Below are 18,908 nucleotides of genomic sequence, written 5' to 3'. Positions count from 1 at the left end.
TGTACAGGCCCAGAAACGGAATAAAACAACCAATAAGTCACTTGAAAAATTCAAAAATACAATAAGTAGGCATAATACAATGTCAAAATGTGAAGCTCAACCTTTATTAAAAGCAAGTGTGAAGAAGTGAACTTTAACCAGTGTATATTCATGACTGGTAAAATCACAAAGTACCTACAAACTTCTTGGGCTCTGTCTATATTTTGTCCATGTCTGTGTTTTTTTTTTGTGGCATTTTCAAGCTTTATTAGATAGTACATATTTGAAATGGGGAGACAGGGAGACAGAGAGAGAGAGAGAGAGAGAGAGAGAGAGAGAGAGAGAGAGAGAGAGAGGGGATGACCTGCAGTAAAGCTCCACGGGTCGGATTCGAACACGCGACTACTTCAACGAAGGCCGGAGCCAATATGGTACGCGCTCTATCCACTACGCCACCGGAGCGCCGGGCCGATAGTCTGTTTTTATAACTTCAGCTATAGTGCTATAAGTCCATGAATGACCTGGATTGCCTGCTGTATTGTTACACTTAAAGGTGCAGTGTGTAATATGAAATTATCAAGAAAGTTCTAGAAAGTTCTAGAAAGTTCTAGAATGCAACGCTCCCTGGGTAACCCCACCCCTTTAGAAAAATAACAGAAGCTACAGTGGCCTTCAAGGACCAGAACAATTTTAAATTTTAAACAATGCACCTGATGACATTACAACTATGACACTTCCAAAATGGCGGCGACTAGGCCTTGGTCCATGTTATGGAGAAATATGGAGATATATGAGACCCTTTCTAAGGAAAAAAATAATAATTCTAAAAAAAAATGTCAGCTATTATGCACTAACTTAAACGTACTTATGGATATTATAATTATTTTCAACAAAATCTGCTAGGACATAAAACCCAAAATCCTACACACTGCAGGTTTAATGCTTTTTTCCCCTGTACTAATAAACTCTCATATTTCTGCAAAATCGCAAATCACCTACAAACATGGGCTCTGTCTATATTGTGTCCATGTCTGTTTTTCATAACTTCAGCTATAGTGCTATAAGTCCGTGAGTGACCTGGATTGCCTGCTGTATTGTTAGACTTAATAAACTCATGTCTCTGCAGCAGTGCCTGAATAATTGAACTGACCTATTTCACCACACCACCCACCTACATTGCAAATCAAATCAACAAAGGCACACACACACACACACACACACACACACACACACACACACACACACACACACACACACACATCCCCCTTAATGTTTGGATTTAATACTGTCTGTAATAATGAAAAACAAGATCCCCGCCGTCATGACCCAAAAAAATAGTAAATTGGAAACGTTCCAGTGAAAACGCAGCAACAGCAACATTTTCTCGGGGAGATTACAGTGTTGATGAGCGTGTGTGTGTGTGTGTGTGTGTGTGTGTGTGTGTTCGTGTGATTACAGATGACTAGGGAAAGGGAAACGAGAGGACAAGAGAATGATGAATGTGTCAAATTCCAAACCAACTTCAGGAAGTGGTTTATCATCTTTAGCCATCACAGAAGAACGTCTAGGTTTAGTTTGACAACATGTTTTGCAGAACTATAGCTGCATTGTTCTGATTCAGAAGCCTTTAAAGCTATAGTGCGTAACTTTTTTGAATGAACACAATTGAATGTCGGTTACATTCAAGCTATCGGGAAAATGAGTTGGTACAAAGTTGGTTAAGCCTATCAGCTCCCACAAAACTCTCTCTGTATTTCTCAGCATGGCAGCGTTTACAAACTGGTGTCACCCGCCACCCCTCCTCCCCTCAGACACTGGTGCAGGAGCTCAGAAAAATCCTCAAGAAGATCCCAAGAAATGCTTCAGTTGTTGATTCTACTGCTAAGAAAAAAAACCTGGACGTACAGCAGAAGGTATAAAATCCATGTGTGATCACTGAAGGCTTTTACCTCATGTAGATGCACCGACAGTGTTGTTGTAATTACTCAGAATTCCTCATGGGGGGGGGGGGACATAAGTTACACACTATAATAATTTGAATTTATATAGCGCCTTTCAAGGTACCCAATGTCGCTTCACAAAAAAGGGGGGGAAGTACAGTGTTTGTGTACACAGGGGGGTGGGGGCGGGTTAGAGGTCATAGGCCTCTGAGAAGAGGTGTGCCTTCAGGAGCTTCTTGAAGGACTCCACTGAAGTGGCACAGCGGATATGGAGGGGGAGCAGATTCCACAGAGTGGGGGCAGACGCACAAAAGGCCCTGTCCCTTAATAGGGAAGAATATATGGCTCTGGGAAAAAATAAGAGACCACTCCAAATGTTCAGTGTCTCGTTTTACTCTTTAGAGGCATATGTTTGAGTAAAATGAACATTTTGTTTATATAATATAAACTTCTGACAACATTTCTACCAAATTCACAATACAAATATTGTCATTAAGAGCATTTTCAATAAGTAATGTAGAGATGAAGATTGAAGAAAAATCCAGACTGCTCTCTATATTTTTTCCGGGGCTGTATGTACGCATTTTGCAAAACCCGACTCTTGCAACATCTGACAGCTGCGAAGTTGAAACATGTTTTTCGTGTAAGAAAGACGTTTATTATCCGTAATTATGATATTTCTTCCCTTTGTGTTATTGTCTCATCAGCTTGTCAAATTTAGCATGAAATCTGAGCTGCACAACACCTGTTTCCATGGTGAACTGGCAGAAAAAAAAGAAAAAAATAAGTTGTATCTGCCCTGATTAAAAAAACTTTTGTAGTTTGATCACAAGTCTGTGCATGCTCCCTATTTTCATATAGGCCTATATATATATATATATTTTTTTTTTAACTTTTATTTATACAGGTATATCCCATTGAGACCGAAGACTCTTTTGCAAGGGAGACCTGTTTTCCTTTCCCACGTTACCATTCACACACACATCCATACACCGATAGCAGGCTAACTATCGACATTCACACGAGGCAAGGTGGGTGAAGTGTCTTGCCCAAGGACACAACAACTATGACACAGGTGGCAGGGCGATCGAACCTCCAACCCTTTGATCATCAGCCAACCCGCTCTACCAACTGAGCCACAGTCGCCCCCAGATTAAAATTTATTTAGACAAGAATTCTCCATTTTCAGACATAGATATGACGCGGTTTGGTTGTAGCATTTTGTACTCAAATACAGCACTAATAAAATAAAACTAGAATGTAAAGAAAAGCATTGTCCAAAATACTTCATGCAATATCATTCTGAGTAAAAAAAAAATAATAATAATAAAAAAAAGTTAACTGTTACATCACTGTCATGTTCTGTCTTTGTCTTGTCTTGTCTTGGTGGTTCCCTGTGTTTCCTGTTTTATTTTGGTATGTCTGTCTTGTTCCTCCCCATGTCCTGTCAAGTTTCCCTCCTGTTTGATTACTGCTCCCTCCCCTAATGTGTTACACCTGTCCCTCGTTGTCTACCCTGTCTTGTGTGTGTGTATTTAACTCCCAGTGTTTCTTTGTTCCCTGTCCGAGCATTGTACCTGTTGGTGAGTCCGTCCCTGTGTGTCCCTGTGTTCCCTGTGTTCCCTGTGCTCCCTGTGCCTTGCCTTTTAGCCTCTTTTGCATGTCTGGAGTTTTTTTTGTGAAGCTAATAAATAGTCTTCGAGTTTAAACCTGCAGTGTGTAGAATTGTGGGTCTTCTTTCCTAGCAGATTTTGTAGAAATTAATTATAATATCCATAAGTACATTTAATTTAGTGCATAATAGCTGAAAACATTTTTTGAATAATTTTTTTTTTCCTTAGGGTCTCATATATTTCCATATTTCTCCATACTTTGGACCAAGGCCTAGTGCCGCCATCTTGAAAGTGTCATAGTTGGAATGTCATCAGGTGCATTGTTTAACATTTAGAATTGTTCTTGTCCTTGAAGGCCACTGTAGCTTCTGTTATTATTCGAAAGGGGTGGGGTTACCCAGGGAGTGTTGCATTCTAGAACTTTGTAGAACTTTCTTGATGATGTCATATTACACATTGCACCTTTAACTGTCTGCATCTGGGTCCTACTCGCCTGCCTGTCTGCCACTTAACCATAACAATCACATCCATATCAATCTTTTGGGGCGACTGTAGCTCAGCTGGTACAGCGGGTCGGCCGAAGATCAAAGGGTTCGTGGTTCGATTCCCGCCCTGCTACCCGTGTCATAGTTGTTGTGTCCTTGGGCAAGACACTTCACCCACCTTGCCTCGTGTGCATTTCAATAGTTAGCCTGCTGCTATCGGTGTATAAATGTTTGTGTGTGAATGGTAACGTGGGAAAGGAAAACAGGTCTCCCTTGTAAAAGAGTCTTTGGTCTCAATGGGATATACCTGTATAAATAAAGGTAAAAAAAAAAATAAATAAAAATATTCTTGCTACTATCTATATTGACTGAGAGTTTGATTCCCCATGCAGCTCTGACTGTTCAATTCACGGTTTGCTCTCAGCTTGATGCAGCAGGCTCCCTGGGTCGCCCCCCCTGTGTCGCACAGTCACTCACATCAATACGCTCTTTCACCCAAAACTTCACAGGGAACATGGTGTTACTAGCATACAGGGGGAAACACACACAGCAGGCACACACACACACACACACACACACACACACACACACACACACACAGGAGGCACACACACACACACACACACACACACAGGAGGCACACACCCACACACACACACACACACACACACACACACAGGAAAACAACCAACTGCGCCTCACAACTTTGACTAATCTCTGCGGAATGTCTCGGTGACAGAATTCCAAGGCATTCCGAGGCTCCACGCTGGTTTGTGCCTCTTATAATAGGAGACATTTATTTTTTATTTTTTTACGAAATCCCCCATGGATTAATCTCTAATTAATAGAAAAACGCTCCAGATTATTATAACCAAAACATATGTATTGAGTAGTGTTACACAAGTGTGGGAGTAAGAGATAAAAAACAAGAAATAATTGTGGTTTTTAAAAGTGCTAAACAACGTGGGACAGGGTTAGTTCACAAGAATTTGACACTGTCCGACTCCTCACACAAGGAATTTCTCCTTGTTGTGTCACTTGGAAGTAAAATCCCATATTTTTTTTTTTTTAAGATATTTTTTGGGCATTTTTATGCTTTATTGATAGTGTAGAGACAGAGTTGAAATGGGGCAGAGAGGGGAGTGACATGCAGAGGACGACCACGGGCGGGAATCGAACCCGGGTCCGCTGCTGGCCGAGGCACATGGGGGGGGGACGCCCTACGTAAAATCCCATCTTAAACCTTTTAAATGTCTATGAAACAGTTAAACAATGTTCCTCTGATGATCATAAATGACCTGCAACAGCAAACCAGACCATCAGCAAAATAATGCTGCTTTTATATAGTTATCAATAATTGCCTTGCACATGATCACCGGGGAACCATACAATTTAGAGCAGCTAGATGGGAAAAGCCTGTGTTTCTTGAACGGTACTAAATCAAAGTTTACTCTGCTTCACCGTGGTCATATTGTCATTATTAATCTGACATAGTCACATATAAATACATTACCTCAAAGCCATGCATCCTGCCGTCTCTCTTTCACTCGCTTCCTAAACAAATGCACGCGCTGCCGGCACGCACTAGCAAATAACTTTAAGACAGCAGGCGATAGATAGATAGATAGATAGATAGATAGATAGATAGATAGATAGATAGATAGATAGCAGGCGCTGGTTTCGTAAAAAACAACACTACCGCTTTTGTCCAAATGGGGCGCTACAATCAACAACAATTTAAAGTTCCTATCACTCTATCACAGCCAACAGATCTGCAGACTGTGTAGTGGAACAGATCAATAGATTTTAAAAGAACAGGGGGCACTCGTGGCGCAGTGGGTAGAGCACCCCTCCCCCTCCCCCCTGGGCCCAGGCCTCACAGCAGGTCCGGGTTTGAATCCCGCACGGGTCAGTTCTCTGCATGTCTTCCGCTCTTTGCCCCATTTCAACTTTGTCTCTCCAAGTCTGTCTTATAAAGCAAAAATGCATAAAAAAAAATCTTAAAAAAAAAAAAATAATTTGTGGTTCAACAACTTGTGAATTGGCAAAGACACAGATGCTAGTTCTGGTGTCCTTACGGTAAATTGTCACGCTGAATGTACAGTACAAGCATAGATGTGGTTTTGTCGAATTCTCAATCTATTAATTCTTAAAAATCTTGCACAACCAATGAACGTTTCATGTAGTTTTAGGATGCAGGATGCATTGCATAAACAGGCTGACTGGTACACTGCACTCCGCTTCTTTTTTTTTGTTTACCTTTATTTGTACAGGTAAATCCCATTGAGACCGAAGACTCTTTTGCAAGGGAGACCTGTTTTCCTTTCCCACGTTACCATTCACACACACATTCATACACCGATAACAGGCTAACTATCGACATTCACACGATATATATACTCTCGCTATACTCTCTCTCGCCGGTCCTTCCCCCCAAATACTTTTCAACATACTCTATTCTGAAAAAATTATCATTGTGGGGGCGCCCTTAGCTCAGCTGGTAGGGCGTCCCCCCCCCCCCCACCCCCCCCGGGCTGGGCCCAGCAGCAGACCCGGGTTCGATTCCCGCCCGCGGTCGTTCTCTGCATGTCACTCCCCTCTCTGCCCCATTTCACCTCTGTCTCTATCAATAAAGCATGAAAAATGCCAAAAAATATATTTTTTTTAATAAATAAATAAATAATAATTATCATGATGAAGCAACTCTTTGCACTGGATTTGCACGTAGTTTTGAGAGGACATTAATTAAAATCACCAGGTAGGCCTAGTTCTTTCTGGATCCTGTTTTTCCAAGAGGCAAAGTGATTGTGTAGTCAACTGTATCCGCTCAGGAATGTTATCCCCTCTGTCTGTGTTACATAGTGGCCTTACTACCCGGGCCAAGGAAAATACTTTTGTAAAAACTGCTGACTTGATAACCGGTGGCCCATCTGATTGTGTCTGCATGCACTCTATCAAGGCAAGCAGGCAGTGTGTGTGTGTGTGTGTGTGTGTGTGTGTGTGTGTGTGTGTGTGTGTGTGTGTGTGTGTGTGTGTGTGTGTGTGTGTGTGCGTGTGTGTGCGTGTGTGTGTGTGTGTGTGTGTGTGTGTGTGTGTGTGCAGTAACCCAGCCGTGTCAAATGTTTACTAATGACTCGTCTCTCAAAACATCTGTTTAAAAAAAACGTAAAAAAAAAAACTTGCAGACAACAGCAGACGCATTGTTGTCTTAGAAAGGGGAATGAAGGGAGGAGAGGTGGCGTGTGTGTGTGTGTGTGTGTGTGTGTATGTGTGTGTGTGTGTGAAAGTATGTGTGTGTGTGTGAAAGTATGTGTGTGTGTGTAAAAGTGTGAGCGCATGCTATCCGTGTGTGTGTGTGTGTTTGCGTGTATGCGTGTATGCGTGCATGCGTGTGTGTGTGTGTGTGTGTTTGCGTGTGAGCGTGCATCCGTGTGTGTGTTTGTGGTGGGTGGGTATGTTTTGGACACTTTCCTAATTGACCTCAGTTTGATATTTCTTAGGGTGCGGTATACAGAGCACACTGCCCAGCATAAGCAGCACATAAACAGAGCATTGTGTTGAAGGACCAACTGATTTCATTCATATGAGGTAATGTTGCATGCAACAAGTAAATACTGTGTAACAAATACCCATATGACATACTGTACTTCAACATGCTTATTTGACAGTATTATATTTCATAGTTGGATTAGTTTAAAAAGTGTGTGTGTGTGTGTGTGTGTGTGCATGTGTGTGTGTGTGTGTGTGTGTGTGTGTGTGTGTGTGTGTGTGTGTGCGTGTGTGTGTGTGTGTGTGTGTCCTTTTGTTTTGTCAAGCGGATTGCATCACTGGTTGTTCCGTGACAAAATGCTACTTGGACCAGGTGAGTTCCCAACTGCAAATGTTGTCTTTGTATTTTTTATGAAAAGGCAAAGCAGCAAGTTACAAGCTTTTGACCAAACATAATCACGACCAGTTAGTCCATATCTGTGTTTGTACAAGATGATAAAAGAATGCAAGCCAGCCATTGAAAGTGAGAGATGTGTGTTGTGTTGTGTGTGTGTGTGTGTGTGTGTGTGTGAATGCCTTTTGCAGATGGTAATGTTGACTCTGGAAACCTCATGTAAGAGTCCTGGCTGGAAACATCACTAGCACTAGGGCCATGTGGGACCTCTCCCTCCAAAAAAAAAAAAAAAAAAAAAAAAAAAGAAGAAAAAAAAAAAGTTTGAGATTTTTTCACAGCCCATTGTAAGCAATCAGGCAAATAGAAGCTTGCAGGCGTGCAGTGCACACAGGCACCAGAGAGAGAGAGAGAGAGAGAGAGAGAGACACAGAGAGAGAGAGAGAGAGAGAGAGAGAGAGAGAGAGAGGCAGAGAGAGAGAGGGACAGAGAGATAGAGAGAGAGAGAGAGAGAGAGGCAGAGAGCGAGAGAGAGAGACATGCTTAGTTCAGTGACAGGCGAGCTAGCAGACCAACAACAAGTCAGGACATCTTCTCACAGCACTAACAGTACAGGACGGTAACACCAACTAGTGGGTCTATTGAAAACCACTTCCACTCTGAACTACATCTGAATGCACATTGGAATTGGAATCTACTTTACTACTGCTGCTTTTGCTGCTGCTGGCACTGAAGACCTCGCAAATGCACTCGACCACAGGCGCACAACCCTCACACCAAGGCTCTACCCGCGGGAGGAGGATACACATGTTCTACTGACAGGGCTACAGGTGGGTCCAGTGTGTTGAGTTGGGACAGTGGACTGAAAGAGATTTTTTCTTTTTTCTCCTTGTGACATCTTTTTTTGGGAAGCCAGAATGTTGCCTATTGTTGCGGTATGTTTGGTATTCATCCCGCTGTGCTCGGGGCAAGCTCAGGTTGCCCCTCAGACACAGACACAGACACAGGGCCAGACACAGACACAGGGCCAAGGCGGACAGGGACAGACACAGGCCCAGGACAGCTCTGCTACCCCTTGGAGGCAGGTGATCCAGTGGGAGAACAATGGAAGGTTGTTCAGTTTGCTCAACAGTGGAGCGGAATACGTCCCGGCCGGTGCCAGTTCCCAGAGCAGGAGTCCCAGGGTGGTGGTGGCAGACACTCAACCGGCCGCACAACGATCTTCTTCAACTTCACGTTCCTCTTCCTCATCCCGTAGGACTCAGGGGGGCTATGTCCGCCGCCAAGCCCCGTCCAGAGGAGGGTCCTCCGAGACTATCCGCGGGCAAACGAGGCATCCGTTCGGCTTTGGGCAAGTGCCCGATAACTGGAGACAAACCGCAGTCGGCACGGGAGGCGGTGGCCAGTTCCAGGGAGCTTCTAGAACTCAATATCGGCCTTCTGCTGGGTCTTCCTCATCATCTTCAACATTTTCTTCATCTTCGTATAGCTTACCGTCCTACCCTCAGCAAAACCCATTTCCTCAACAGCCTCCTTTCCAGCAAGTGCCCTATGAACCAAGCTATGGAGAAGCACCAGTGAGGAGCTACGAGCCACCGTTTCAACCCATTGGCGGTGGGGGGTACGGCGGGTTAGGGTATGGGGCTGGGCAGGGGTACACTGGAGGAGGAGGAGGAGGAGGGGTGTATGGAGGTGGTGGCGTCGCTCCGGTTCTTCCAGGATCTCCCTCTGATTTCCCAGACGAAAGCTACCGATACTACCAGGCTTACGGCTACGCGCCCGTTCAAAATCCCAATCCAGTTCCTGCGGTACCTGCACATGCCGCCCAACCGCCTTTCGCAGATAGTTTAGATCGCAGGTACACCCACAGTCTTTACAATGGGGACTCTGGTGCTCCGTTAGTGCCTGCCCCAGAGCCTTACCAGCCCATAGCCGTGGATAGGGCCGGAGCCAATGGACAACCGCCGGTAAGGAGCCCTCAATACGAGCAGTTCCCCCCGTTCGGAAGACCCCAAGCTCGGCCCGTGCAGCCGGCTCAACCTTCGGGCAGAAACTCTCCGAACTCTGCACTGGAGAACCCGAGTGTAAATGTTGGGAGTGTGTACCGGCCAGAACAGAGAGGTACAGTAAACCTGACAAAAAGTCTGTCTGTCTGTCTGTCTGTCTATCTGTCTGTCTGTATGCCTTTCTATCTATCTATCTATCTATCTATCTATCTATCTATCTATCTATCTATCTATCTATCTATCTATCTATCTATCTATCTATCTATCTATCTATCTATCTATCTATCTATCTATCTATCTATCTATCTATCAAACAATGATCATTATAAAGCACTTACAACATTTCACATTTACAGTCAAGTAAAGGAACATTGTCGGCATTCTCCCAAAAGCATTTCTGTCTTCGCAAATTAAATCCGTCTGTTATTGCTGGACAATGAATGAATTTGAAATATGTTTAAGAAAAAAAACCCTGGGGAGATATGAACTCACCACCCCCTCAAGTACCTCGAGTATCAGCTTTTTCCAATATTTATCTTTCATGTTTGTCAGACATGTGAGGTAATCACAATGAAAGGCAGCTGCTCAAAATGTCAGCTATTTTTTTTAAATTTTTTTTTAGTTTACAAACAGAGTTGAGTCTACGCAAGGTTCATCTTTTCCCACATTTCGGGGTTTATTGAAACCAGGTGTGGAGCATGCAGCCCTGCCAATGCACACACACTAGAACCTCTGTGTTTTAGTGTGGGGAGCCTTTCTTCACATAGAAAGTGGATTTTTGTTCACAGGGCATGTGGAGTTTGGTAATGGTGGTGGTGACCTCATAAGGGGGTCTAGGGACAGGGAGGGAGGGAGAGAGGGGGGGGGGATACAGTACCTCACCACTCTGTTAAGGGGGAAGGGGGTGGTGGGGGCGCTGGAAAGTCCCTGTAACACATGGGGTCCATTGCTTTCCTTCAGCTACAGGAAATCAAAGAATTATTTTGTCAAAGTTATTGAAAGGGGAAGAATGAGGAGTGTCAAAACATGCAGTACTACTGTACCTCGGCTAAAGAAGTAAGGTGTTTGTAACAAGGCCGAAAGTTTCTTCATTTCTCTTAAAATTGACATATTTTGCAAATGTTCAGGTTCAAAATTGTAATATGGGTTTGGACTAGAAACTGTTTTCATGGGATAGTTTCCCAAAAATGTTCGCACAAAGCCATTGCTGATCGCTCTCTTTGTAGAGCCTCTGTCTGAAACACTCCGTTTTAGAGCCTGTCTCTTTAAGCCCCGCCTTTCCAAAAAGCCCAGTCTGCTGTGATTAGCCCTGAATCCAACTGCCAGTTGTGACATCAGGGACTCGAACGAATCTTGAAAAACTATATGAAAAAGTAAATTTTGCATAATAGGCGGTACCATGGATAAATAAGTTCCCTTGTACTAGCCTGGAAATCCAGACCCTGATATCTTGAACGATAGAGGGTCTGGCCACGATCAATAGTCATTTCCAACTCAAGGGGCGGCTCCTACTCGTGCATTTCAAATGCCACTGCACGCAGTTGGATAGCACTACAACCAATCAGAGTGATGCACAAGGTGACGTATTAAGCCCTGTTCGTTTAGCGAACAGCTGTTAAACTGTTAAATTAAACTTTTGCCGTGGTCGGTCGGCAAAACAGAACATTCCACTTACTTGCTAATGAAAGATTTGAGTGCCGTCTTCCAAATCGTTAAGGGTCGAGGCCAAAGCAGTCTCAAACTCAAACAACATATCCGCAGCCATCTTTGATGTTTACTATCACGGCTTCGACGGCGCACTGTCATCATCCGGTTACGTCCGCCCCAGAGCACCATACAAAGGGCTCTGGCGCGCCCATATTAGATAGAACCAATTGAAATGTGAGTCAGGATTTCTGGACTTTTTGAAAAAGCTTCAATGGAGAGTGTCCAGACCAACAGGCGCAGCAAATTTAATTAGCCAGCGCCTAGTGGCAGGTCTGGGAATGCCAGGCTAGAGAAATACATGATTTAGTAGATTATAGAAATCGTGTAAAGTTTTCCTATGGTGTGTCTGGTCTGAGAGGAGATTCTAGGCCTTCCAATGATGCAGATGTACCTTCTAGTTTAGCCAATGATCTGCTTTATTGTTCAGCCGTCTCTCCAGAGTGCTGTGTGCCTTGTAACCATCATTTATTGGACCTTGTGGATATCTGAGATATTTCTACAGCACACGGTGCCAACATGTGTGCAGATGCCTCGATGCTTCTGGGAATCATTGTGATAAAGATTCAGCTATTGGGAGATGAAGAAAAGTGTTTTACTGCTTTGTGGTGTGGCATTAAGTTGTTATACTAGTTATATGATTTTCAAGTTTAAAAATGACTTTAAACCTTAAAGCTGGGGTATGTGATTTCTGATTGGTCAAAGTTAACATGAGCTGACATTATGACCAATCAGAGCGAGGCTCCGATTCTCTGTTCTTATTGGCTGTTGGGACTGTCCATTCACTTTGGCACGACTTTGTTGGTGTAGAGCGTGTCACAGGGAGGGACCATAGGGGAGGGACCAAAGAGAACAAGTGGAGCGGTTGAGGTATTTGGATTCGAATCTCTATCCCAACTGCCATTTTCTCCCCAAATCCTACACCCCAGCTTCAAGTCCGCAGACATGTTTATAATAGTGGGATGCTGTTTTTTCACTATTTTAAGAGTTATAAAGAGTTTATCACTATTAAACTCCTATACCGCATTTAAGAAACCTGACAGAGGACATATTTTGGTATTTAACAAGTTAAAATTGAGAACAAACTCAAGGGGATTCAATGTTGCTGTAGAAATTTAACAGGTGGGGTGCTCTGATGGTGTAGTGGATAGAGCGTGTACCATATTGGCTCCGGCCTTCGTTGCAGTGGTCGCGGGTTCAAATCCGACCTGTTGACCTGTACTGCAGATCATCCCCTCTCTCTCTCTCTGTCTCCCCATTTCAACACTGTACTATCTAATAAAGCTTGAAAATGCCAAAAATATTATCTTAAAGGTGCAGTGTGTAATATGACATCTTCAAGAAAGTTCTACAAAGTTCTAGAATGCAACACTCTCTGGGTAACCCCAACCCTTTCGAATAATAACAGAAGCTACAGTGGCCTTCAAGGACAAGAACAATTCTAAATTTTAAACAATGCACCTGATGACATTCCAACTATGACACTTTCAAGATGGCGGCACTAGGTCTTGGTCCAAAATATGCAGAAATATGGACATATATGAGACCATTTCTAAGGGAAAATAATAATAATTCAAAACAATTTGTTCAGCTATTATGCACTAAATTAAATGTACTTATGGATATTATAATTACTTTCTACAAAATCTGCTAGGAAATAAAACCCAACATTCTACACACTGCAGGTTTAAAAATAAGTAAAAAATCAACGGGTATTGTGCAGCCAGCCTTGGTGAAGCTGTACAGTGTTGGAGTGTAGTTTCAAAAGCTACTGGTGGTGTGAATAATTAATTGTCATTTATTAAGTAGCAGTCTGTGTTCTCCCAACTATACCGTCCTTTGCTCACACTCACACACACACACACACACACACACACACACACACACACACACACACACACACACACACACACACACACACACACACACAGGCACACACACACAGGCACACACACACAAACACACACACACACACACACACACACACACACGCACACACGCACACAGGCACATACACACACACACACACATTGTCATTTCATCTCAGTCTGCCTCACTCTCATATTCCCTGTCAAAAGCCACCAGTAGTCACAGGTAGAAAATAATTAGAAAGGAAGTGGTAAGTAATTCATACATTCCGCTTCCAGGCAGAGCAGCAGATACAGTATTTCTCTCTTGAGTTTTAGCTTGATATTTTTAAATAGAAGAACAGGGTTTAGCCTCTCGATGCTGTAATTAAAGCTACGGTGCGTAACTTTTTCCCATATGAATGAATGTCGCTTGCTTTCAAGCCATCGCACATTGAGTCGACACAAAGTTGATACAAAACTCTCCCTGGATTTCTCAATAGCTCAAGAAGCGAGAAATTAATAAATGTTTCAGGTGTTGATTCTACTACTAAGAAAAAAAAAACCTGGACGTACAGCAGAAGGTAGATAATTCATGTGCGGTCACGGAAGGCTTTACCTCATGTAAAAAAACACAGACAGTGTTGTTGTAATTACTCAGAATTCCTCATGGGGCAACATAAGTTACACACTATAGCTTTTATCTTTGATTTATTAATGGACCAGAGTGTCTAATAGATAAGATGTAATATCAAGAGAACGTGGATTAAAGTGTATTATATTATAAATCACCAAATATGTTGTTTCTCATTTTTGATTATAAAATCACCTCAATTAATTTGAAGTAATTCCAATACGTCAGCACACACACATGCACACACGCATACACACACACACACACACACACACACACACACACACACACACACACACACACACACACACACTTGCAGGAGTGACAAGAGAGGTGAAACCCTTGTGTCTATTATGCTATTCTCGATGGCTTTGACAAATCATGTCAAGACTCAGTTTCTTTTGACTGTGCCCCACTTACAGTGTAATGTGTGGCTTTGTCAGTGTTTCCCCCAGCGCTTTATAGTTAAGGCGGCCGCCTTAGCAAAACCAGCCCCCCGCCTTGACTACTGACCGACCAAAAAAAAAAAAAAAATTAAATCTTTATTTTTTTTATTTTTAGTGCTGCACAATTAATGTACTAGCAAGCGCGATGTGTGATTTTTCATGGTCAGAAATGCGCGAAAGGCCGTGATTTGCGGTAAATAAATGTGCACATATGTCTCCAAGCGTTTCTCTCTGCTCAGACTATCAGCTGCTCTGTGTCGGGGGCTCTGCGCGCGCGACCGTCCCGCGCTGCGCGCGACTACGGCATGTACGCGGGAAACGAGCAGCAGCAAACCGACATTTAACCTGTGGCGATAATAAACGCAGTGCGGTTCTATGGGGATATTTAGCTGAACAGAAAGAAGTGCTCTGCAAAGCTAGACTAGTTTAACACTCCACATCACCGTGGCAACACAACTTATCGGCTCATACAGCGCAGAGAAAAGTCTGATACATGCATGAGAGTGATGGCCCAGGCACCTTTCAGTAAGTTTACAGAAGTGCACACTGTAACTGTCTTTGAAATGCATTTAGTAATTTTAAGGGGAAAACACATTGTATTATTTCAATTATTGAATTATTTTTCAAACAGCATGCTAGTGTAGCCATACAAGATTTATTTTTCTGAATTTTAAATGCTGCTTTATTTTTATGTTTTAAATTTGGAAATACATGTTCCAAAACAACCAATAACCTCTGTATTTAAAAAGAAATCAAGCAAGTAGGCTAATAATAACCATATATGAATTAATCGCATCACAGTATGCCTATTGTCCACAATAATCTCACAACAGCCCCCCATCCAAAAAGGAACTTTAAAAAGCACTTTGATACACATGTTAAGTGTATGGTCCATTATTTTTATTTAGTGTGTCTGCATGGTATTGCACCAAAACAGTAGAACTTTTCTTTAATTGTATTTTGTACCGTCTGCATGTTTGCACAAAATGTGCACATAGCAAACAAAATTGCACAACTGTAAGGTCAGTGTCATTCAAATACACAGAACTATTTCTTTAGGGCGCATTGGCATCTTTGAGCAAAATACCCCCAAAATTTATTTATGCGCCGCGCCTCCTGTACGGCTAGACAGTGACCACCTTGACTAAGACATTTCCTGGGGGAAACACTGCATGCTGTGGAGAGCTGACGGAGAGAGAGAGAGAGAGAGAGAGACAGAGAGAGAGAGAGAGACAGAGAGACAGAGAGAGACAGAGAGACAGAGAGAGAGAGAGAGATAGAGACAGAGACAGAGAGAGACACAGAGAGAGAGAGAGACACAGAGAGAGAGAGATAGAGATAGAGAGAGAGACATAGAGAGAGACAGAGAGAGAGAGAGATAGATAGAGAGAGAGAGAGAGAGAGAGAGAGAGAGAGATAGAGACAGAGAGAGAGAGAGAGAGATAGAGACAGAGACAGAGAGCCAGAGAGAAACACAGAGAGACAGAGAGAGAGAGGGAGATAAAGAGAGAGAGACAGAGAGAGAGAGAGATAGAGACAGAGACAGAGAGAGATAGAGAGAGAGAGACATAGCGACAGAGAGAGAGAGAGACAGAGAGAGACACACTTTCACATTTCAAAAGATTAGAGGCCAGAGAACAAAGCCTTTTACTCGGCAAAGGAGAGGGAATATGGGGTTGAGAGTTATGCGAGTTCTACTGGAGAACCTCAGCGTTTCACTTTGGTGCTATACAGTGTTTACAAGGACTACTTACCAAAGTCCAAAGGGCTTTATTTCATCATTTATCTAAAATGTTATTGTTGAAGCACACTGTTAATTGGCGCACACTGTGTTAATTTTGGCAACATTTTTAAGATTTAGTCTTGGTGTTTTTGGGACGAAAATTCTTCTAAGTTTTGTCACATTTTAGTCTGTTGTTAGTGGACAAGCTAAACATTTGAGTCAACTTTTTGTCTCTTAAAACTAATTTAAAGTATTCACTTCATCAGATCATCAAAACAAAACATTTCAGCTACATTTCAAATAGTTTTAATAATCAAAGATATTTAGCATGCCAACGTCTTGTAGCCTATTAGTCATGAGAAAAAATATATATTGTCGCCAAAAATATTTCGTCATAGCTTTCGTTAACTCAATTTACACCGGTTGTCATTGTTGTGATTGTATAAATACTTCCAGACTTGGAGGACGTCAATGGGTTTGACTTTTCAGTGAGTAGAATGAGTAGGACATTAAAGCAGGTCTGTTTACTGTGAGCGGAACAGAGAGCGGGTGATAAGCGTAGCCAGAGCCCGATGCTGGCATGACCTTTATGGGAACGGGACAGACACACATTCTCTTTGACAAGGCAGGCAGCCATTTTTTTCATTTTTTTTTCAAACTCATTCCTCAAGTTTTCTGACAGACTTGGTCAGTGGCCCACTCTAAAAACAGCAGTGGTGTGTGAGATCACTGTTGTTTTACCCTGATGCCGAACACACACACGCATGCACGCACGCACGCGCACACACGCATACACACACGCACACACACACACACACATACACACACACATACACGCACGCACACACACACACACACACGCATACACACACACACACGCGCACACACACACACACACACACACACACACACACACACACACACACACACACACACACACACACACACACACACACACACACGTTTGTATGGCTATACTTGTGAGGACATTCATTGACATAATGCATTCCCTCGCCCCTTACCCTAACCCTAGCCATCAAAACTAAATGCCTAACCCCAACCCTTACACTAACCTCAACATAAACCTAATTCATACCTGAACCTTAAAACCTAGTGTTAACCCTCAAACAGCCCTTTGAAGAAGTGAGGACCAGGCAAAAATGTACTCAATGTCCAAAAATGACCTCACTTGGACTAGTTAAAAGCTAAAACTGGTCCTCACAAAGATTCCTGTACAATCACACACACACACACACACACACACACACACACACACACACACACACACACACACACACACACACACACACACACACACACACACATTCTCATTCTCATTCTCCTTGTCTCTGTCTTGCTCTCTGTCTGGCTCTCTATGCACCTTTGCCTTCCTACATCTCTTCATTTCTGTCGCTCGTTGGCAGGACCCAAAGTATGAAAAACACCGGCTGCATTGCAAGCACTCCTGTCATTCTGCATATAGCTAAGATACCATATTTCAAAGTTTAGCCTTATCCCGAACAAAATTACTAATCGCTCCGCTGAAATATTTCAAATCAGTCAACATTTTAGGTGAATTACTTTTTGGGACTTTTTCATTCAAAACACCTTTAAAGGGACACTGTGTAACATTTTAAGTAATTCATTAACTAAAATCAATATCCTCATTCATAAATATGTCCTCATTGGTGTAAAATCACCTCTGCCAATAATCTGGATTATCCTCCTGAGCGGAGAATTACAAATATTAATATTACATTTTGTACATTGAGCAGGCAAGTCTTATGGAGGCATCCATGTTGGTTGGAATGTCATCAGGTGCATTGTTTAAAATTTAGAATTTTTCTTGTCCTTGAAGGCCACTGTAGCTTCTGTTATTATTAAAAAGGGGTGGGGTTACCCAGGGAGCGCTGCATTCTAGAACTTTCTAGATGATGTCATATTACACACTGCCCCTTTAATAATGTGTTCATTGATCCAGTGAACATTTTATATTCATCAGCTCAAATCATATTAATAATTTTTTCTCATGGATTTTCGCAAACATATTTAGGACTTCTCCTTAAAGCTGGGGTATGTGATTTCTGATTGGTCAAAGTGTGTTCACTTTGACCAATCAGAGCGAGGCTCCGATTCTCTGTTCTTATTGGCTGTTGGGACTGTCCATTCACTTTGGCACAACTTTGTTGGTGTAGAGCGTGTCAGGGAGGGACCATAGGGGAGGGACCAAAGAGAACAAGTGGAGCGGTTGAGGTATTTGGATTCGAATCTCTATCCCAACTGCCATTTTCTCCCCAAATCCTCCATCCCAGCTTTAACGTACTAAATGTAGTTGTTGATGTCATTAATGGTTTAGGATAACTGTCATGGAGGATCACGTCACGTTAACCGAGAAGGCACAACAATTATTGGTTTGAAAATGATCATATAGCCTAATAACAAAATTGATTTTTGGAGAGACACATTCTATTCAATAATGGACATTCTACTGTATGTGTTTTAAGTTGTTTTTGCACGTGTCCCCTAAATAACCCTTATGGTCTTTCACCTCTGTCTGAGCGGCCTAAGTGTCTCATTAGTTTACCATGATTATAATCTGGAATGCACACACACACACACACACACACACACACACACACACACACACACAC

The 18,908-nt window shown here is 42.7% G+C and overlaps 1 protein-coding gene across 1 annotated transcript in view; it reads left to right on the top strand.

Moving 5' to 3' along the window:
* The first annotated feature begins 8,332 nt into the window (after positions 1 to 8,332).
* Positions 8,333 to 18,908, top strand: part of loxl1 (lysyl oxidase-like 1) — a 36,161-nt gene continuing 25,585 nt past the window's right edge. Inside the window, exon 1 of the mRNA XM_080026871.1 lies at positions 8,333 to 10,018. Within this exon, the coding sequence (XP_079882997.1) occupies positions 8,815 to 10,018 (1,204 nt within the window). The 5' untranslated portion in view covers positions 8,333 to 8,814. The remainder of the gene's footprint in view (positions 10,019 to 18,908) is intronic.

The sequence above is a fragment of the Ammodytes marinus genome, assembly GCF_949987685.1.
Source record: "Ammodytes marinus genome assembly, chromosome: 1".
Lineage (NCBI taxonomy): Eukaryota > Metazoa > Chordata > Actinopteri > Uranoscopiformes > Ammodytidae > Ammodytes > Ammodytes marinus.
This window is presented reverse-complemented; position numbering and strand designations above follow the sequence as displayed.